Source organism: Orycteropus afer, unplaced genomic scaffold, assembly GCF_000298275.1.
Source record: "Orycteropus afer afer isolate SDZICR_OR568_19922 unplaced genomic scaffold, OryAfe1.0 scaffold00242, whole genome shotgun sequence".
Taxonomy (NCBI): domain Eukaryota; kingdom Metazoa; phylum Chordata; class Mammalia; order Tubulidentata; family Orycteropodidae; genus Orycteropus; species Orycteropus afer.
In genome coordinates this window covers 1347622-1370276 of record NW_006921829.1, presented here as the reverse complement: position 1 = coordinate 1370276, position 22655 = coordinate 1347622, and the positions used below count along the sequence as shown (strand labels likewise).

The window sequence follows — 22655 nt, the reverse complement described above, 5'->3', positions numbered from 1 at the left end:
CTGCTCTGTATTAATACAGTATTATTTTTGCATACAAATCAAGAGGTCATGTTATGAAATGTATGGAGCTACTCGATGCATCAGAAATGAATGTGAAACCCAGGAACTTGCTAAAAACAGCAAGCTTCATCTACAACATAAGGCCCCAGCTATGTATTAAAATGTATCTGATATCCTGATTATTTCTTTATATGCTATGATGCCAAAATCCACTCCCCTTCTTTTCCTCCCAAAAGCAAATTTAAAACTTCTTCCAATGCCTGATGCTTATTACTTGACCCTAACTAAGTACTAGCAGGTACATGTGTGGTCAGTAATTTTCCTTCTTATTCAAGACCAGGGCTGGTGCAGGACAACTACAAAACGTGTGCTTATTGGACTAGTGACCCACAGCATAAAGGCCTGAGTTTAAGAGCGCGGAAAGAAGGAAAGAAAGAGAACAGAAACGAAGCTGACATGTGTCTACAGCTTCCGCCTCACAAAGGGTGAAGACCTAACACACACACCCACAGATGAGGACAACTGGCCTGTCAGACAGTTGGACCCAGAATCAAATGTCCATCAGGATGAGCGTGACATGCAAATGGCTAGCTCCATTAGTTCTGGCCATTCCCAGTGGAGGAGAATTCAAAATGCAGTGATTACGAATAGTTCTTGTTTTAGATCTGGAAATATAGGTAGCCAGATACAGTACTATCAAAATCTCTGGTTAGAAATACACATTAAAAACTCACAATCTACAATATTTAGGGCTTTTATTTTTACCTCTACTTAGAATGTTTTAACTTATAAAAAATGTCACCTGGAAATCTTCTCTTAAACCACAGACCAAAACATGTGTGTGGATGTGCATATACACAAACATGGGTGCATACATATTTATACATGCACCCAGTTTTAACCATTTTGCTTCATTGCTACATTATGATAACTAAGTGGTAAAGCAAAACTCTTATTAAAAATAAACCAACAAAGCTGTAGTAAACGACGCAATCAGCAGCAAGGTATAGACTCTACATTCAAAACCAAACACATTGCTACATATTTACAGAGAAAATCTTTTTTTCTCAATGACCTCAAATGTAAAGGTATTTTTGCCTTTTTGTACAAACACTATATGGTAACAGTTTTACCGGTTACAATTGGGAAGGCATTTGGAAGAAGGTCCCTTTCTGTCTCTCTCCCCACTTCCTCACTGAGGCTCCCCCACTCTGCCTGGTAGACACCCCTACACAGTGCTGGTTAAGAAAGGTAGTCAAGACACAGTTACACATTCAGGTTGGGTCTGCATGGTCCTGCCCCCAGGTTCCCCACCCCATTACGAGGCCTTTTTGTGAGGGCTGCTTCGTAAACTCTCTTTCCCCCGCCTCTGCCGCACCACAAAGTCCTTCTCAGAAGAAAGGGTGAGGGGGCGGTCAGCGTTTGGAGATGGGGCTGGCTTGACCACTTCTCTGCCCACATTCTGTTTCCTGGTTGTGGGAGGCTGGGCCGGGGCAGGCTCTTTCCCTTTGGTTTCTCCTATGATGGTGGTCACTGAGAGGGCCCTGTCCCGGTAGCCAGCTCCCCCGCCTAGGTTGGAGTCAGGATGGTGTGACTCTAGAGAGATGGTAGAGCTCGAAAAGGATGGCAAAGAGTCACTCTTTGTCATTTGGGTTTTGCCATCCCCCCCTAACAGGGTCTTCTTATGGTCCCTGTTGCTAGGGACTGTGGGCTCAGCCATGCTCCTATTGGCCTTAGCAAAAGAGGTGTCACTGCTGGTTGTAGAGGTCTCATGGACTCCTGGTCTAACTTCTGGAAAACTGGAGGAGTAGCTCAGAGACTTCTCTGGGAGGGTGGCAGATCGGAAAGAACTCTGCCCAGTGGCCGAGGGTGAGCGTTTCATGCCACCAGGCTTGCCTGCCTCCATCAGGGTCTTCTGGGGACCGAGCCCTTTCCCCTTGGCTTCTGGGAAACCCTTCCCCACTGCCACAGCTGGCTTCTCTGCACCGTTCAGCCTGGCCTCGCTGTGCACAAGGGAAAGGCTGGCCTCCACCTTCCCATTCTCTGCTGGAACATAAAGTGCTTCTGTGCATTTCTTCCCTTCAGACTTCCTGTCTGTGGTGATGGCCTGCTGACTTGGACTCTTGTCCGTGTGTTTGCACAGAGCAGGACAATCTTTCACAGTGGATGGTTTGGGGTGCTTTGGGGATAGGGTTTGCTTTTCACTGACAGTAGGAAGTTTCTGGTCTACTGGCTTCTGGTCTACTGACTCACCAAAACCTATGTGTCCTTGCCTTGGCCAATGCACAGGTTTCTCCAACATCTCTACGGGATGACCAGCACTGGTGGGTTTCAGCTTCGGGTCTAGAGGACCCCCTTCAGTCTGTAGTGGGAGAGAAGGCCCGCTTCCTCTCTGGCTGAGTGTATCGCTGGCTTTGTTCTGGGCACCGGGGATGGCAGGGGGCACATGCGATACCGCCTTGCTGCCGCTCTTTCCCTCTCTGCTGGAGCGGCTGACGGGCTGCTGGACAGGCTCTTCACCCTTTGCAGCTCCAGGGCTTGCTTTCTGGGAAGAGAGTGGCCTTTCTGGCTGCTTGGACTTTGGTGGGCACGGGTCAGGACCAGGCCTAGGCTTCTGGGTGCTGCTTTCACTGTGCACAGCACCAGGCTTGGGAGGGTCCTGGAGGCCTGGACTAGGTGCGACAGCACTAGGCTTGATTCCCGGCTCTTTGCCTGAAGAATGGCTTGGTGCACTACAGTGCTGCCAAGTGGTCAGGCCAGGAAGCTCTTTGGTGGTCAGTGGGGGCTGAGGGCTACTGGTGAGGTGTTTCTGTAGAGGCTGGTCTTTCCTTTCAGGTTCCTTGGGACTGTCTTTCTGCAAAGATGGGAAACTGGAGAGGTTCTCAGTCTTCCCACCCTCAATTCCCGGTGGCTGCAGACACCACCTGGGGGGAGGGGCTTCGGGCCTTGGTTCCATGCTACTTCTGGCCTTGTTCAGCTCCCTTTCACAGGGAATCCCAGCAGAGCGCAAGGAGGAGTCCTCTCTGGCCAGTGGTCTCATCTCATCTTGGCCTTCTTTTTGGTTTGTTTTCCCACACGGTCCCCAAACCTTCTCTAGGGTCTGGGTTTGTGTATGGAAGTCTGGGCGGGTCTTTCCTGTGGAGGGGAGATTTTTGGAGTTGTCACTAGTTTTAGTTTCTGGAGGGTACAGCTCTGTGGATGGATCTTGGCGGACATCAGCTCTTGCCGCAGACCGCTCATTTCTGGCTGTGGAAGGGCCCCTTTCAGATGATTCTCTCAGGCTGGGCTTCTCCCTGGAGGGGGACCCTTCATAATGCAGGAGGCTGCGGGCCGTGGCTGGGTCAGGGCTTCCAGCCGCACTGTGGAGGTTACGCCCTGGAAAGGGAAGGAGCTTGGCATCCGGGGTGTGGTCTTGGTGTCCAGAAGCACAGCCCTGTCTCCGTTGAGTATCATTTTCCATGACTGTCACCAGTCCCCTGGTGGTAGAATGGGAGACTTTCCTGTCCCGTTTTAGCTCTGGGTCAGGCTGGGGAACTGCTGAGGAACTCTGGAGGCTCCGGCTGGGTGGCTGGAATCGAGGCTCGAGCAGGTAGGACTTATGCATCCTCAAGGCAGAGGAAGGCTCCCTCTGACTGGCAGTTTCACCCTTTGCGGGGCTGCCAGGGAGAGCCGTGGGTATGGACGGCCCCATGTCACTGTCCCAGCCTGGGCTCTGTGCTGGCTCTGGGGAAGACAACTCTGTCTTAGAGGCTTGAGGTCCAGACAGGAGAGCAATATTCAAAGTTCCCTCAATGGGCTTCAGGCAGGAAACAGACCTACCTTCCAGCTTATACTCGGAAGAGCTTTTCCTGACTGGGGACTCGGGTGCAACCAGGCCTGGCTTTTCAGCTACACTGTCCACCCGGCCAGTTAAGGCCTTGAGAGGAACAAAGGTGACAGCACTGATCTGAGCTGCATGGGCACCGCTGATAAATGGTCGGCCCTCGGCGGCTGGTGGGGTCTCTTGCGGCCCGCCTGCGGGTCGGACTGCATTCCCTTGCAGGCAGTCATGGGTGCTCGATGCCATCTTGGGCTTCAGCACGGGGCAGAGGCTGTCATCTTTGTCTTCAAGTGACATTTTCTTTCGGAGGTAATCGATATTGACAAGCTTGCTGTCTAATTTCTCACAGCGGAGACACTCCTTGGCCTGGGCAGACTTCTCTGTGTTTTCTCCCTTCCCAGAGGCTGACCTGTTAGCAAAGTGGGAGAAACTGTCTTGGGAGGTGCTTGGAGGGGAGATGCGTTTGAAGTCCCTGGCACCCTGGCCATGCTCCCCAGGTGCAGGGCTGTGGCTAGAAGCTGTGGCATCGCAGGTTGCACTCTCACTGGCCCGCACACTGGCCTTCTTGTGCAGAGCATCTTTCAGCAGGCTGCCTGTAGACTGGGTCTCTTGCTTGCTGGCTTTGTTCTCAAAGTGATTTGATCTTTCTAACGCCTTCGGGAAGATTTTCCTCTCTCTCTCCTCAAGTCTAACAGAAGCAAGGTTTTCCAAATCACTGTTGGCTCCATGGGACATCTGGTTGGACTCTTGCTTCTCTGAGAAGCCATCTGGTTTCTTCACCACCACCTTAGTCTTCAGCTTCTCTCGGTCCAGGTCGTCTACAGACTCCTGCCTTCCCAGCTTGCGGGAGACAGGCCGTTTCAGGCAACCCTGTTCCACTGGCCTGGCACGGCTGAGGGACGGCGCATCACACACGTTCTCCTCCAGGCTCTGCAAGGTGGCTTCCCGCTGAGATTGCTCTCGCTGTACCTCCTCCTGGGTCACCTCCAGGCTGTGCTTGCGGGAACACAGGTGCTTTTTGTCACTGCTATAGGCAGGTGAGAGCTTCTCCTCTGACTGCACACGCTTGAGCAGCGGGGACCGTGGGGGCTCTGCGCTCTTGGGCCTCACGATGTGTCTGACAATGGTGGGAGGGGAGTGCATTTTGCTTGGAAAAGCTTGAGCTATCTTGGAATTGCCAAGTGAGTGTCCCAACAGAGGTGATGGTGACCGCTGTGGGGAAGTAGGCTGGGGAGTTGGAGAGGGTGTCCGGGCCAGGGGGGAAAGCGGGATGCTGCCGGCTGACTTACGCCTTCCAGACCGGTACCTCTGCCCACTAAGTTTGGGGGCCAGGCCGTGGAGAGTGCTGGGCCGGATATGCCCGGACCCTGCTGGAGAGTTGGGGGCACTAGAACTTGGGGAGCTGCTCTGGGAGGAATTAGTACCTGTGGGTGAAAAACACAACACTGTGAGTATCCATGGTCATCTTCCCTTTTGTTTTCCGCCCTTCTAGTCCAGACTGTTTCAGGGAGGATCAGTGAGCAGGTTGGCAAACTGTCTCAGTATCTAATTCTAATGAAAGAAACACTTTTCAGATAAAGCTCCTCCCACTGAGGTTTAATCCAATATTTCTTATTTATGTTATTGGGGTAAAAATATACACAATAAAATATCTGCCAATTCAACAATCTCTACATGTATAATAATTTAACGATGTGGATTGCACTCTTCATGTTGTGTAACCAATATCACTACCTTTTCCAATTTATTCTACCACCATGAACATAAACTCAGTGCCTCCTAAGCAAAAACTCCCCGTTCTTTGTTATGACCATTGCTTACGACCTTCCTATAAAACCTGTTCTATATTGTTTACATGTTCAACCTTCTTTCCTTTAGCTGGAATTAGTTTCCCTCTTTAGGATGTCAGATGATACCACTGATCACCTCTGCTGTCAAGCCCAGGAGTCTCACTCACCAGACGGGAAGTCAGGTGTGGAGCGATAGCTTGGTGTAGGAGATCGGGGAGACAAGCTGTGGGTGGGGGATCCTGGGAGGCTCTCTCCTGATGAGAGGGATCTGTTTAAACAGGAGAAACTCCGGCTGGTATGAAGTAAAGGAGAAGGCTGCTTGGCTAGTTTTTTGAAAAGGGATCTCCTCCTAGAATGAAAACAGAAGGAAAGTGATCAGAGGACAAGCCAGACCAACTCCATCCAAACTCCATTTTCAGAACTACTCCTGCCCCTCACAATACCAGTGCATTCAATTCAACATCTGTGTTAGAGATGCTGGTAGGATGGCAGACTTGGTAATTTTAAAGAATAGGATACCAATTTTATATTCAAAAATTATTCTTATGACTTATAAAGGAATATTCTTTGATTGTATAAAATGAGACTGTTTCCTTTCAGGTCCAATCCTTTGAAAAAGATTTGGAGGAAAAAAAGAAAAATAATAAAATTATATATATATAAAACATTCAATTACTTATTTGTTACTTTTGTAAGGACAGTCTTCTTTGCCTGAAAGCTTCTGAGTACCTGACCCCAACTACATGGATGCAATTTAATTACGAGATCATATGAAATAAATCTCTGGAAGAAAACCCATTATCTTGGATATAGAATCCTTTCATGGTGATACACTGGGCAGAGGCTTTATCTAAGGGCTGTGTGCTGTGCTTATCCCATTGTGGGCTCTTGAATATCCCTACCTACAATGTAGGCTGTATATTTCAATAGAAAACCTGAGCAAGGTGAAGCTACATACAGCTTATCCTATCAGCAGGGCAGCAGATACTACGCAGCAGCTGTAGAAGGAAATGTGCATTTAGTGCTTGCTGAACACACCTGAAAGCAAAACTCACAGCTCTGGACGGCTTATAAGTGTGTGTGGCTGTTCACAGCTCCTCACAGAAGCCCCATTCATCTCTGCTAAGCTTAAAGGCAAAGTTTAAACACTGCTACCCTTGAAACAATGTAGTCTATACGCCTCAAAGCACAATCAAAATATAAAAGACAGCATAAAAGAAGAACCCCAGAACTTGTGTGTGTGTATTTATAATCAAAGAAACAAATGTACTTGGGTTAAGAAGTCTGAGAGTTCTACGAGCTTCTAATGAAAAACAGCAATTCCCCTGCTCTGCCTTTTTCTTTTCCTCACTCGCCAGGAGCCCACTTTCCACTCTTTTGGTTGTTTCTTCTTCTACTTGTCTTCAAGTTGCTAAATGATGAGCTTAGACTGCTATTCTTGTAACTTTTTAGTTTTAGAAATTATGTTCATTTCCCACTAAAAAGGATGAGAATTAAATTTCTTTATCCAATCGCCTTCTTCTGTCTTCCAACCAAATGTACCTCCCCCTTTCTATGCCTCTCAAGGCATTTAAACCAAACTTTTTGGTTAGCAAAAAGGCTGGTGTTTTATTTTACATGATAAAAATTGTTCACAGCTGGGCCATGTAAAGCTTAATTATATTCCCTTTCTTATACATTCTGCTTTTTTCAGAGCTAATGTATCATTTCATTTGCCCACATTTCTACATCTCTATCAACAAACATCTTCATAATGTGGTCAGAAGCATCCAATCCAAGTGGGTAAAGGGGGGAATGTTTTGTTCTCACACAGAGAGTTGCCCTGCAAGAAATCCCCCTACCAGACATGCACACAGCTCTTGGTAATGTGTGTCTATATAAAGCACCACAAGACACTCGTCATTGCTTCCCAGACGACAAACATGTACAATGTCCTTAGCTTTTCAGTCAGTGAAATAAAGTCCTTTTACTTGTAGGCTTATTTTGAAGCCTTAAAGAGATAGTTATTTTAGAATACTTGACATTTAAAAAACACCAACTGTTTGTTTTTAGATAATGTAAAGGACATCACTGAACGCAGATTTCTGTTACAAACTGCCTGGGGGCCGAGTTCCTCAAATCCAGCTCAAGTGAAATGAAGTCTAGAGGCTTCAAAAACAGTAAGGGGCTTTTCATGGTACCCAAACATGATAAAAAGCAATATAAACCCTTCTATGATGTAAATATGTCAATCTTTTTTACTCTGCAATATAACACTACTATGAATATGAACATTAATGTATCAATGTATATGAGCCATACTATACCATTTCTCACAGAAAAATAGAGCTTTCTCATATGTAAGCATTTAAATTAAGTAAGAAGTAACTTTCTCCAAAATGGGTACACACCAAATATTCAAAGAATTTCGATTTAACTAACCTTTCTAGACTTTCCTTCTTCTTAGATTTCTTACTTCGCCTCACCATCCTGCTCTTATAGCTGTTTCTCCTGGCTGGTCCTGTTTTGATTGATGTGTTTTCAAATGGGGTAGTGGTGATTGACACCTTATTTCCACTCTATTAAAAAAGAGAGAGAGAAGGAGAGATTATTAAAGAGAAATGTGGTGATGAAACAAGATCAGAACAGAGATAAGATATTCAAAGACAAATAAAAATACATATGAACTTCCCACTTCTAAATAACCTTTCACTCCATGAAACCCTGACTATATAAAAACTGGGTAGAAGGAAAGACTCTTGGGGTGGGCTCTGGAGTCTTCAGAGCTGAGTTCAAATTCAAGCTCTGAGACCTTAGCAGATTGTTTATCCTCCTTATTCCTCAATTTCCTTTACTATGTAATAATATAACCACACCTTTCTCATAGCGTTCATATGAGGATTAAATGAGATCAAGTTGGTAAAGCCTTTAGCACCAAGCACGACACATGGAAAGGGCTCTATATATAATAGTTATCTTCATCCATATGTATTGAGTATAAATGTGCCCAGGGGCTGTCTGCTCTCGGTTGATTTATTTTTATTTTTCATCCTTTTTGTGTTTTCCTTTGGCCTAGAAATCACAGGGTAGCAAAATTGAATGGGACTTTTATATTTAATCATTTTAAAGGTTTCCTTTTCTACCGCCATAAAATCTGTCAGCTTGCAAAACTGGGACATTTATGCCAGTCAGAATGAAACACCCTCTCTTTGTCCTGCAAGGTGAGATAATTTCTGGTATGTTTCTGCGTCTTTTCACTCAATCCTGGGACAGGAGCTCACTGGGAAGGCCCTTGGGGATGGATTTGATAGTGGAGTCAAAAGCCAGGTGAAGGGGAGCCTAGGGCAGGTGGACAGACTTGAACTCCCAGTCACCTTGGCATCAATTACCTCTTCTTGAATTTCTTAATAACCAGGGGAGAAACATGTCCTTTCAAAGTCAGAGATGGCCCTGATTGCCTTAAAAATACAGAAGTAGGAGAAGGGCTTTTTATAGGCTCATGCCTGGGAAAAAACCTAGCAACTCAGCTCTAAGGGGTATCAACCGATGGGGAGTTAAGTATGCTATGATTATCAAGGGACCAAAAGAAGAGGGAATGACTATTTTACTATTAATGTCTATTTTGGTACCCCAGGTTTGGGAAGTAAAACAGGTCCATGGTAAGAAGAAAACAGTAAAGTATAAAATTAAAAAAAAAAAAAAATCATTGAGAACACTATCGCTTCACCACCATTGGTAATATTTCAGGGAGCTTTGATAGCATAGTGCCTAAGGCATTTGACTGCTAACCACAAGGCTGGTCGTTCAAACCCACCAGCCATTTCTCGGAAGGAAGGCTGGGCAATCTACTTCTGTAGTGATATAGTCTTGGTAACCCAAGGAGGGGTCGCTATGAGTTGGATCCGACGTGGGGACAGTGAGTTTGGTTTGAGAGTTTGGTAATATTTCAGTGCATTTCATACTGGTCTTTTTTCAGGCATGCATAAATCCACACATTTCACATCTAAAGATATCCATACATACATTTTATAAAACTAACTTTAACCTTATTATACTTACAATTTTGCTTCCTAGGTTCTGTTTTTTTTTTTTTAATTTTCATTTCACCTTACATAATTTTGATAAATTTCCCTTCATCATTATTCTTTAAAAACATGTTTTTTTATTTTCTGTGTAATATTGTCCATGAGATTGGTGAATTAAAATGTATTTAACTAATTCCCCATTGCTATTTTCATCCATATTTTTCAGTTCTTCTAAGAAGGAAAATACATGTCCTATCCAGAAATCATTGTCCTAATCTCTGATATTTCCCAGAGGTTATGTAATTAATTAGACTTGATAAACTGAATCAAAGGGTCTATCCGACCTTTTTAAAGACTCTTAGTACATAGTGACACACTATTTTCCAGAAAGATTTGTCAATTTATATGCCTGCCAGTAACAGATGAGCACCTATTTTACCACAGGCTTGTCAGAACTGAGTATTAATGTTAAACAATTACCAATTTTATAGGTAAAAATGTTATCTTGTTTTAACCTCCATTTCTTCACTATTAACTAGGCTGGATGCTGCCTCTTATATGTTTCGGTCATTTGTATTCTTTTAGGGAATTATTTGTCCACGTCTTATATCCATGTTAGTATTGGAAAATCTTAGTATTTTATTCTTGATTTCAGTTCTTTATATATTATGAATATAGAATCCTGCACCTAATTTCATATTTGTAGGAAATATTTTAGAGAAATAGAATCTGAACTTGAATAAGATATTTTTAAAAAATTTTAAAGAATAAGTTATATATTATATATGCCAGTTCTAAAACTTTTAAAAAAATAAACCTTTATCTGATAATACAGATTGATATTTTATTAATTCTTTCAACAGAAAATCCAGCTTTTAAGTATGGAAGGTCTGCCAGTGAAGGCTCTTTAGAACGGTCTTCTCTTCACCGAGTGAAGTCACGCTGAAATATTAGTTTTCCTTACATGCCTTAGGTGAATGAAGGGGGCAGCAAACATGGCTAGAAGTTCACCTTCAAGGCCTTTCACTGCAGCCCTTTCAATCCTTTTCCACATTCACACTCAGCATAGCTACACAGAGCCATAATGAGCATGGGGTTTGTTCTAGCTGTCACATAAGCCACTTGGGCCCAAATACAATTCTAACCTCTTGTAACGTAATTCAGTATTGATGTTTGTGTTTTTATCTACAAGAGGCTAACCATGCCACTTTGCATTTTAAAAGTACATTTTGATTTTTAAAGTTTTTTTTTTTTTTTTTAACATACAATCTCCTACTTTATTTTTACAACTAACTAATGAGAGTTGTTTCTTTCACATTTCCATGAGGCATGAAGGGACTATCATCCATGCTTTATAGGTAAGAAAAACAGATTCAGAGACACGGAGATGCTTCACTAAGCTCACAGAGCCCAGTGGAAGAGTCCAAGCTTGACTCTTCTGCCCCATTACCACTGGTGTCCTTTCTACCAGGATATGTTCCTTATGGGCAGGGAAAGCCAGGATCCTCTCTACCTCTCCTGTGCCCACACAGTCTCACACAATATACAGCTTGTACTTAATGAGTGGTTGTGAGTGAACCAGGGACATGACTGACATTATAAACAGTCAGAGTATCAGAATGTCAAGAAGAAATTAAGGAAATATAAACATACTATTAACACTGTGTAAGATAAATATAAGGAGCTCTGGTAGCATAGTACCTAAGGCATTTGACTGCTAACCAGAAGGCAGGCAGTTCAAACCCACCAGCCACTCCTTGGAAAGAAGGTTGAGCAATCTACTTCCATAGTGATACCGCCTTGGAGACCCAAGGAGAGGTCACTATGAATTAGGTCTGACTCGACAGCACGTAACAACAACAACAACAACAACAAAGATAAATATAAGGACCTCTGGTGGTGCAGTGCCTATAGCATTTCGACTGCTAACCAGATGGCCGGTGGTTTAAAGCCACCAGCTGCTCTGAGGAAGGAAAATGGGGCAATCTACTTCCAAAAAGATTTACCACCTCAGAAACACAATGAGGTTTGCTATGAGTCAGAATTGACTTGATGGCAGTGAGTTTTTTTTTTTCTTTCTTTCAAGATAAAAATAATGTAAGTACTGAACATTTATCATCAGAAAATAGTAAGACTAGGGCTGCTCAATCAGCTCATTATTAGGCTCTGTGCAAATGCACCCTTCCCCGATAAAAACTAAACTTCTCGTTTCTAAATATAGGAGTTTCAGAAGACAGTTCATTCGACTTATGGAAAACCACTAAAATATGGCTTCCTTAAGAAGCAGTACAGACACAAAGGATGCAGACCACAAATACTGGGCTGGAAACACTAATGATAAAACAAATGGTAATTATATGAAAAATAACTTCAATAGAATAGGTGAGAATTGTGAAGCCTGCCCCCTGGTGGACCCATCCAGCGCAGCAACTGCTATACTGAACTCAGTGGCTGAGTGGATTGGTTTATCACCAGTTAACTTCTGAAGAATCAGTGACCTCTTACTAGAGAAATTATGCAATACTTGTTTAAAAATATAACAACAACAACAAAGTGAAATGGGGCCAGTACACTGTTAATGTTCAATTAGTTCACTTTTACTTTAAGCTAGTCGTATGATTAGTGCACAGTAGGAGGGGAATTATCTTAAGCTGGCTGAACTAAAGGCAATAGCAGAAGTAGAGCTTTCCGTATTCCTCTCCCAATCTGATTGTATGTTAGCTTATTGGATGGCCATGGGTACCTCACTGAGTTAGACTGTTTCTCTTGGCAAAATGCTGGTAGGGGAATGATGCCCCACTTGCATATGGGTATCTTACCCCTAATTCACACTCTTCACAATCCTGCCCCAAATGTCTTACCTACTTTATCTTACATATGAACCCAGACTCTAGCCACATCAGTTCACTCATGCACTACCAACACTGGGTTCTCCTACCCTTGAATTTTTACATGCTCTCTTCATCTTGCCTAGACTTTCCTGCATCCTCTTTCCACATACTGAATCTCCACACACTCTTTACAGTCCTCTTCAGACAACACTCAACTCTTCCAAGCCATCCTTGCTCACCCTGGTGGGCAGGCACCTCTTCTTCAGAACGTCTACAGTACTTAGTCTTCTCTTTCTGTCGCAGTTTCATTATAGCATGACGTTGTCTCTCTTTTCCCCTGTGCACATCAGATAACCAGTTATTGGCAACAGAGCCCTCCTGTGTAGAGCAGCAGGGTACAGTAGTTGAAAGCACAGGCTCTGGAGCCACACTGCCTGGGTTCAAGTCCTCTTCTGCTCCTTCCTAGAAGATCCCTTGCATCATCTTGCTAACTGTTCTCTGCTTTGGTTTCTTCATCTTTAAAATTTATAGCACCTACCACACAGGGCAATTGTGAGGATTATGGGAATTTATTCCTAAAAAGCACTTAGAACACAGCCTGGCAGGGGGCAGGAGCTCTCTATTAGTTATTCCTTTTTTTTTTTTTTTTTGGTGATTCGGATGCAAATTTACAAAGCAGATTCATTTCACGCTCAACACAGTTCACACACTTTTTGTTTCACAGCATCGATTACAATCCTCACAATGGAACAGCTCTCCTCTCACTTCTCCCTGTGGTTACCCCTTCCTTGTGTCCTTCTTACCTATGCATTCTTGTCTAACTTTCCCCCTGTGCAAATGTTGACCTTCCTATCAATCTCTTATGGTTGACTGTTCAAAGGCGTGCACCTCCCCGGGGACAGGTATTCAGCTCATAGGCCTATCCTTTGGCTGAGAGCTAACCCACAGGAGTGAGTCCAATTCCAGGCCTGAAGGGTAACCTGAGGCCATTGTCTCGGGAGTTCCATCAGTCTCTATCTGATGAGTAATTTTGGTCATTTTTATGTTTTTAGGATTTGTTCACATTTTTCCTCCCACTCTATCCAGGATCTCCAATTCTGATCCCTTTCTGAGTCATTGGCATTGGTAGCTGGGCACCATCTAGTTCTTCTCATCTCAAGGTCATGTATGCTGAGGTTCCTGTGGTCCATCAGTCCCTCAGACTAACTGTTTCCATATGTCTCTGATTTCCTTCACTCTTCTTTGCTCCAGAGGAGGAGAGAGCAATAGTTGCATCTTATATAGACACTCATAAGATTTTAATACCCCAGTCACTACTCACCAAATTAGCCTGCAGGACAATGTTTTTGTGTACTATGTTGAGCCAATTAAGCTTGATATCCCCTGAGACCATGGTCCCTGATCCCATAGTCCAGTGATTCATTCCTTCAAGGTGCTTGGTTGTGGCAAAGAAACTTGCCCCCTGTTAGTTCTATAATGTATCCCTGTTGTGTGCCGTCGAATCGGACCCGACTCATAGCGACCCCTCCTTGGGTTTCTGAGGCAGTATCACTACAGAAGTAGATTGCCCCATCTTCCTTCCGAGGAGTGGCCAGTGGGTTTGAACCACCAACCTTCTGATTAGCAGTCAAATAGGCACTATGTTACCAGAGCTCCTATAATGTATATGGATATTTTTATAGCACATACAAATATGCATATAGGAATATCATCAGCCAAACTTATCTATGGTCATGGGTATATTCCCATTCTCCTACACACACCTCATCTTCTCACCTGTCTGCCTCTGTCATCCACCTGTATATTAGTGTTTGTTAGTAGTGATAATGCAGTATTGTGTATGTGATAGTACTTGCCTTTGTTGTCTATACCTTTTGTGCACCTCTCTGTGTCCTCTTTTTTTCTATTGTTATTCTTGTGTGTCATTTGCTGTACAACTCTTACAGTTCCCAGCACAATGCTCTGCACATATCAGGGGCTCAATAAATATGTAAGGATGGTAATAATGATGCCTTTGAGGGTCCCCACTGAAGAATCTAGAGGATTCCTAGAGTTCATGGGAAGGAAACCTCTGAAGCAGGAACTAGTGAAACTGTAGAGCTTTTCTTATGTATTATGGATGTAAATTAATGCTATATTCAGAAAGCAGGCTGGTTGAATACAAAGTCTCCTGGATTGCAGAAGTAAAGCCTAGGAGGTTTTCAAAGTAAGGAGGGGAGATGACTGGGTCAATATGGCCTCCAAAATGGAGTCAGGTTTTGGTCCATTAAAGAATTTCCTCTGGAAAAACTGATGCTACCTAAAAGCGGAACAAAGCTGGTTAACTCCTTGTGGCAGGAGAGGTATGAAACACAGCTGAAGAAATGCATTTTGAGGGATTCACATTGCAATGGGGAGTTGAACTAGATAAACTTTATATTTTATAATTCCATGGACCTAGGGGGTTGTGTGACCTTGGACAAGCTTTCCTGTGCATGTAAGTTAACCCTTCCATGTCAGGTTCACTTTGAAGTGGGAAGGTAGATCAGACTATGTCAAGCCATAAAACGTGGAAAATGCTTACTCTATTCATAATCCAAAAGGTAAATATTGTACATGTATTTATATGTACATAGTGTTGTTGTTGTTGTTGTGTGCCGTCGAGTCGGCCCCGACTCATAGCGACCCCTCCTTGGGTTTCCTAGGCAGTATCACTAGGGAATTAGATTGCCCCATCTTCCTTTCGAGGAGTGGCTGGTGGGTTTGAACTGCCAGCTTTCTGGTTAGCAGTCAAGTGCCTGAGCCACTATGCTACCAGAGCTCCTTATATGTACATATAGCCCTGTGTAAACGGTACTACAAGCTTCCGTTAAGTGTTTTGCAAGCATATAACATCATGTAAACAGTACTAGGAAAACTGGATTGGTTAACTGATGTTAAACCAATGATGGCATGTAGGAGCCCAGTGTTGATACTAGGAGCCCACTATTGATACTACTCACTTTGCACTCTTTGTTCAGAATCGCTGGCTAAATTTGGAAGAAACCGGCATGATTACACAGTTCACTGAGAAGATAATTAAATCCCTTGTATCCTCTTCGTTTCATTACACTGGTTACTCCTCTGGAGTGTTTCCTTTATGAACCAGAGGCAAGATCCTCTGCTTGGAACTGTGACAGAGCACACCATGGCTTAGAAGGGGGCCAGCAGCTCTCCACTACAGAACGTTCAAGCAATTTCAGTGACTTAGTCTAGTCTCATAGACTAGACCTAGGAATAAGGGGTTCAGGTTGTGGAAGGTGCTCTGTAGCCAGATGAAGGTAAAATGTTAAAAATGGGAACATTCAATTCTATGAGAGACCTTGCCAATTTCAGTGGAAATGAACATTCAAAATTTATGGAAGGAGGGAGAGAGGTTTTAAAATCCAGAATCATATTAGTTTGTAAAATAAATAGTGAACATGATTATGTTTTAGCAACGTAAACTCATGTCTATTTATATATTCTATATGTTCAGTATATTATTTCTTATTCTGATCTTATGAGCTGATATCTGATATAAAATATGCTGTGGTAGAAACTTTTCTACATATAACTCAATATTGTTATAAAGCCTATAGAAGACAAAACATTTACTATTTAAAATCCCATTGATCTTTGAGTCACAGAGGCTAAGATTTGGAAAAAGTTCTAGTAGGAAGAATGACAACTAAGAGAAGCTCATAGACTTATTCTCCAACACAAAGGATCAAGGCAAACACCTAGGAAACCTTAAGAAGCATTTTAGAGATAGTACGCACCTTTGTCTGCCTACTTTTGAGTCATATCTATATCTATTTATAGACACATACACATATACATATCTACATATACACATATGTACATATATATACACATACGTGTATGTGTGTGTGTGTTGTTGCTGTTAGGTGTCATCGAGTCATCTCTGATTCACAGCGACCCCATGCACAGCAGAACGAAACACCATCCAATCCGACACCAGCTCCGCGACCGCTGCTATACTTGAGCCCATCGCAGCAGCCACTGTGTCAATCAATCTTGTCAAGGCCCTTCCCATCTTTTGTCGACCCTCCACCTTACCAAGCATGACATCCTTTTCCAGGGAATGGTCCCTTCTGACAACATGACCAAAGTAGGTGAGATGAAGTCTGGCCATTCTTGCTTCCAAGGAGCATTTCAGCTGTACCTCCTCCAGGACAGATTTGTTAGCTCTTTTTATCAGTCCACAGTACTTTCAGTATTCTTCACCAGCACCACATCTTAAAAGCATCAGTTCTTCTTTGGTCTTTCTTATTCATTGTCCAGCTCTCACATGCATATGAAGCAATTGAAAATATCATGGCTTGTGTCAGGTGCACCTTAGTCCTCAAGGAGATACCTTTGCTCCTCAGTACTTGAAAGTCCTTTGTGTGTGGTGTGTGTGTATACATATACATACATACACACACACATACGTGTATTAATGACATAGGAGACAAAGGGGGGAAAAATGTTCCTGAACCCTTCTTCACTATGAGGACGCTGGAGCACAGGATCCGGTATTGTAAGAGACAAACCTAGTCAGATTCATGAATCTTGATACTTTTTCTTGAATTTTGTTTTGGAGGAACTGAGGTCATTTCACATAAGTTTCACAATAAAGAGATATCAAAGGCAGAAATTCTGAGCTGCCTTCTAGTTTTGGGACACTCCCGTAGGATAAAGAATATTATCAGAAATAGATGGCAACAAAACAAAACAAAACAAAACACCTCAGGTCTTATCCATAGAGGTGCCAGAAGTTCCATTTGTTTCTACTTGGTAGCCACACAGCAATATTGTGTACTAGCTCCAACTGTCTTAAAGATTTTACTACCAAACTCAATGGCAGGTACATTAAGATATGAGTCAAGACACAATGAAAGCAGGCATGTGGCACTTGGCTCTCTCATGGTTAACTTTGGGACAGCAAGCAAAAGAGAATCCCATGGATCACATCAATTCAACAATCATTTTTTGATACCCACCTATCTCCCAGATACTAGGGATTATGCAGGTTAACTTTAATAGCAACTCCACATGTCATTTGCAAGGTTGCTATGAGATCTATTATGTGTTCAGCTTGACCATAAGATGATTTCCAACAGGGCCTATTACTCTGTAATGTTCTCTCAATATTCAGTCCCATTTCTTCAGTGATAAATCTCATGCATTTGTGAGACATTTGACTAGAATTAGGGGAACACCCTGGAGGTATGGATGACAGCATTAGACAGCCCCAATCCTCCATGGGGCTTGAGCCCAAGACCAAAACTGCATTAACGATACGAATTAATTAACTATGATAACTCTCTTATGATTTACTACTTCACATTGGACCTTTGGATATAGACATTATTTACTAATGCCAGAACCTAGGCCCTGAATCTTTTGGAGAATATACTTGCATTGCTGGAGGAATGACAGGGAAGGGAGAAGAAAAGCCATTTAATTGTATTTGCTGTTGAAAGTTTTTGACACCTACTTCCCTGTAGTGCTTTTCAAATTTGTAATTTCCTTCAAGTTCTAGCTCAATGTCACTTCTCTGTGATGCCCTTTCTCACTCTCTCCAAAAGAATTCAATTCCTCCTTCTGCTTTGACCCTGACTAGTTAAGCAGTATTTTAACTCTTTACCTATGCCTCCTGTACTGTTCCAGGGCATGGATCATACCTTAACTTCTACATTATGTCTACTATGGTATCTGCCTCAAAGTGAGTGCTTCAGAAATGGTCAGAATGTACATCATTTATATGATATATATGTATTTAGAGGAGCTCTGGTGGTGCCGTGGTTAAGGCATTTGATTGCTAACCAAAAGGTCTGTAGTTCAAACTCACCAGCTGCTCTGTAGAAGAAAGGTGAGGCCATCTGCTTCTGTAAAGATTTACAGCCATGGAAACCCTATGAGGGTCACCATGAGTCAGAATCGACTCGATGGCAGTGAGTTTGGTTTTTCATTTCATATGAGTCTTGGTGGTGCAGTGGTAAGCATTTGCCTGGTAACCAAAAGGTTGGTGGTTCAAACCCACCAGTGGCTCCATGGTAGAAAGATAAGGCAATCTGCTTCCATAAAGATCACAACTAAAAAAAGAATCTAAACCCATTGCCATCAAGTCAACACCCTATAGGACAGAGTAGAACTGCCCTGTATGGCTTCCAAGGTTGTAATCTTTAGGGAAGCAGGCTATTATCAGGGAAGCCTTCACCTGCTATGCCACTGGGGCTCCTCCTAAAGATGCTAGCTATGGAAACCCTATGGGGCAGTTTTGCTCTATCCTATAGGGTTACAACAAGTCAGAATCACCTCGACACACAGTAATAACAGCATTTGTATTTATTCTTTATGTTCCTAAATAGGTTGTAGGTTCAAGCTACAGTCCATGTCTCTACATCTGACAGCGCCCTTACAAAGCCTGAAGTACTGCTTGAGAAGCAAGCTTGATTTGCCTGGGGATTTGTAAAAATAGCTGTATAGTCAAAGATTACATTTTTGAGCACAGATAAATTAGTTTTCTTTTTCTGAGAAAAAAAAGTTAAAATCAAACTCAAAGTCATCTTTTGTTTTAAACCAGATGCACATTTAGAGCTATAATTTTATATTCCAGAGTCATCCAGTGGCAAAGCAAATAACTCAACAGAACTGTTTGAGAAGATTAGGCTATATTCTTTCTCTTTCCTTTACTCATATTCATGCTTCCTGTGATCCTTCTACCCATAGACTTTATTGGGCTTCCATTTTTAATAGAAATTAATCTCCATCCAAATTCATTTGTATGAGGGGATGGAAAGCCCTAATAAATTGTCTGAACTCTTTTTTTCTACTACAACTTATTTTTATAATTCACAGAACATGTGTATATATTCACAGTTCTGTCTTTCAAAGGGAATCCAATTCTCAGCTGAAACCTTCAGCTCCAACTTCACAATATAATGTCATTTTGTCTTATGCTATAGGTAGCATAGTGCCTAAGGCACTTGACTGCTAATCAGAAGGTTGGTGGTTCAAACCCACTGGCCACTCCTCGGAAGGAAGATGGGGCAATCTACTTCTGTAGTGATACTGCCTCGGAAACCCAAGGAGGGGTTGCTATGAGTCGGGTCCGACTTGACAGCAAATAACAACAACAACAACATACCAGAACACAACCTATCAACTCCTGAAGAAAATCAGGATGGGTGATTTTCAAACAGATTTCAGTATAAGAGACACATGAAACAAAGACAACTCCTATTTAGAATGAGAATAAATTTAAATTATGACATGAGTGCAGACATATAATTTTTTCATGATATAAAACAAGAGAATTCATAAAACCTTTGTCTTTATAATAAATCTCAGAGCACTGGATACTTTCTGAATGAGAGTGTGTGTGGATATGCCACAAAAAACACAATCTGTTGGTACTCCTAGTTCCTTCTGGCAACTTGTCTCATCTGTATGGTCATGATGTAAAAAAAGACAGTACCTTTAGTAGCAGCTCTATAACTTCTGTGTGGACGAGTCCATGCACTGGTTCTCCATTGATGTGTGTGATCAGATCCCCGGCCTTCAGGCCCGCCTGGCATGCTGGACTTCCTTCTTCTACATTCTAAAGTTCAGAGGAGAATATATATTTGCAAGCAAACAAATGATGATCCTACCACCTCCTATTTCTACTATTTATTCTGAGTTAATTAGCAAATGATCCGAAGCTCTTAATGGGAAATCAAAATGGGATAATCTCTATTTTCTTGTTCTGTCATTCTTCTAAAATAGGGTAAGGCGTATATTCTTAAAAAAAAAAAAAAAAAAAAAAAAAATTCAGGTGAATTGAGAAGGTGGTTTTTGAAAAGAAGGGCAGGTAAAGAACTAAGAAAAAGAGAATGAAAGAAGGATAGAAATAGGACTGTCTTGACTATTTCTACTGGGTTGAAACAGAAGAGTAGACAATCAAGTATGAAAACCTGATAGAAATACGAGGAAGGATAATTTTTGCCAAATTTAATTCTACCATATACATAAAGGGAAAGAGCACTAAAGATGAACATTAAACAGGTGCCAAATGCTGCTTAATAGAAGTACACTCGATGTTAACTATGTTTCAGCTAGTATATCCATTCTCCAGTTTGGCTGGAAATGAAAAGAACAAGCATGAGAGACTGTTGGTCTTACCCAAACAATATGGTGCACTGTGTAGATGTCACTGTCTCCCACATACACCCGGATGGCTCTGATGGTGAAACCATAGTTCTTCCCTGAACTGTGGATCACAATGGGCTGATGTGGACTGGCAGACGCTCCTGAAGAATCTCGGCTGGGAGAGGAATCTCGTGAGGAAGAAGGGTCTGAGGACAGGGAATGGGGAGACATCGGACTTCCCAGTGGAGAAACAGCAAACATATCTGCAACGAAGAAGCCTGCCGTCAAAGCTGACCTTGGGCCCACAGACATTCATGCAGTCAGCCCTTACCACAAAAGCCCTGCCAGGATTGGGAGCATGATCACAGAGCAAATCCATTCATTTCCCATCGCCAAATCAGGAAGAAATAATACAAAAGTGTTTATATTTATTGGTAATTAGCAGGGACTTTAAAACAGAAGATTGTCAGGGAAGCTTTAAAAGTGTTTCTATTTTAACTAATTTCCAATTAATGGTCTAAAGTTATAATTTTTTAGTTCTCTATATTAATTACAAGACACAAGGACTAGCTACTTTCTGGCTGTGTTATCTTTAATTAATATATCTTACCTTAATTAAAGAAATGTCATGGACACATTTATCTCAAGACATCCTCACACAGAGAGGACTATATGGAGTCTATGAAAGATACTCAGACTCTAAATCTTCTCCTTAACAACTTTAACATGGTCCTTTCCAAACATACAAGGCCAGGAAAGGAACTTTATCAATTTACCTAGCTACTTTTTACAATGTTAAACCAAAAAAACCAAACTCACTGCTGTCGAGCCGGATCTGACTCACAGTGACCCCTCCTTGGGTTTCTGAGGTGGTATCACTATGGAAGTAGATTGCCCAATCTTCCTTCGGAGGAGCGGCTGGTGGCTTTGAACTGCCAGCCTTCTGGTTAGCAGTCAAGTGCCTTAGGCAATACGCCACCAGAGCTCCTTTTTACAATGTTAAGAAGCTATTATTGATTAGAGACTTTTGATTAAAACAAAACAAAATGAAACACTGAAATGGTGACTTCTTAGGTTACTCCTTATTACTATATGATTGTCTTTGTATATTACCTGAACTTCTAATAACAAGGTTTTTGAGAAGATAATGCAGGTGAGGGAAATAAAGAAATTTGAAGAGAAACTCAGCTCATATTCAAAACACTAATTCTGCTATCTGCTTTCCTTGTCTCATAAGCAAGCACACTTTCAGTTGTAGTTTATATCAATATTGCATCTATGTGAATCTAAACAGATTTTAACTGGCCATTAAAATAGTCTCTGTGTGTGTGTTGTGTGTGTATGAGAAAGACAGAATAATCTATGAAAATGCTGAGGTTTAAATGTGAGCTCAGAGCCAGCCTACAAACTGCCCAGTACTACTGAGCACTCACCAGGGTGTGGCAAATTCCACAGGGTGTGGCAAGCTCAAAGTTACTTTGGCCACAATAAACCAAAGGGATCCCTCCTACCTTTTGTCCAACTCTTGTCTTTGTCCAAATGGAACAAAATTAAATGTGTCACCACCCATGCACCTTTGCTCTCTGACTTCGTGGAACATCCTGGTAATTTTTTGTTGACTATCTTCTGTCTATTCAAAAGGCCTGCTGAAGAGCAGGAGCCTGGTAGGCAGGGAAGTTCCACCATGCAAGTGGGAGGAGGACAGTATGGACACATAGATCCAAGTCCCCACAAGTTTACCATGATGGTCTCTCTCATCCCCACAAGTTCAGTAATTTTCCTACTTTACCCAAATGTGGGCTTTTTCACCAGTTTTTAAAAGTAGCCCAGATTATTTCAAACTTACCTTCCCCACTGTGCAGCTGCATTGGGGACAATCACCTTCAGATTATAAGTAGTTATTCAAATTGGGAACTAGGTGCTTGCTTTATGGCATTAAATGGGATGCCCCCTAGAAAACTGGACCTGCTAGAGCAAACACTACCCACAAAAAAGCACTTGTTTAGGTCAAATTTCCTTCTGCAAAAATAGGAAATCAGAAAATGTAAACAATCTCTTTTATATTTGGTCT

The 22655-nt window shown here is 42.4% G+C and overlaps 1 protein-coding gene across 1 annotated transcript in view; it reads right to left on the bottom strand.

Annotated features, from left to right (window-relative positions):
- Nucleotides 1–1318: 1318 nt before the first annotated feature.
- MAST4 (microtubule associated serine/threonine kinase family member 4) overlaps nt 1319–22655 on the bottom strand; it is a 202722-nt gene continuing 181385 nt past the window's right edge. The window contains exons 21-25 of the mRNA XM_042782093.1: nt 20618–20847; nt 19932–20054; nt 8032–8168; nt 5778–5959; nt 1319–5244 (exon numbers count right to left, since the gene is read on the bottom strand). Coding sequence (XP_042638027.1) covers nt 1319–5244; nt 5778–5959; nt 8032–8168; nt 19932–20054; nt 20618–20847 — 4598 coding nt within the window. The remainder of the gene's footprint in view (nt 5245–5777; nt 5960–8031; nt 8169–19931; nt 20055–20617; nt 20848–22655) is intronic.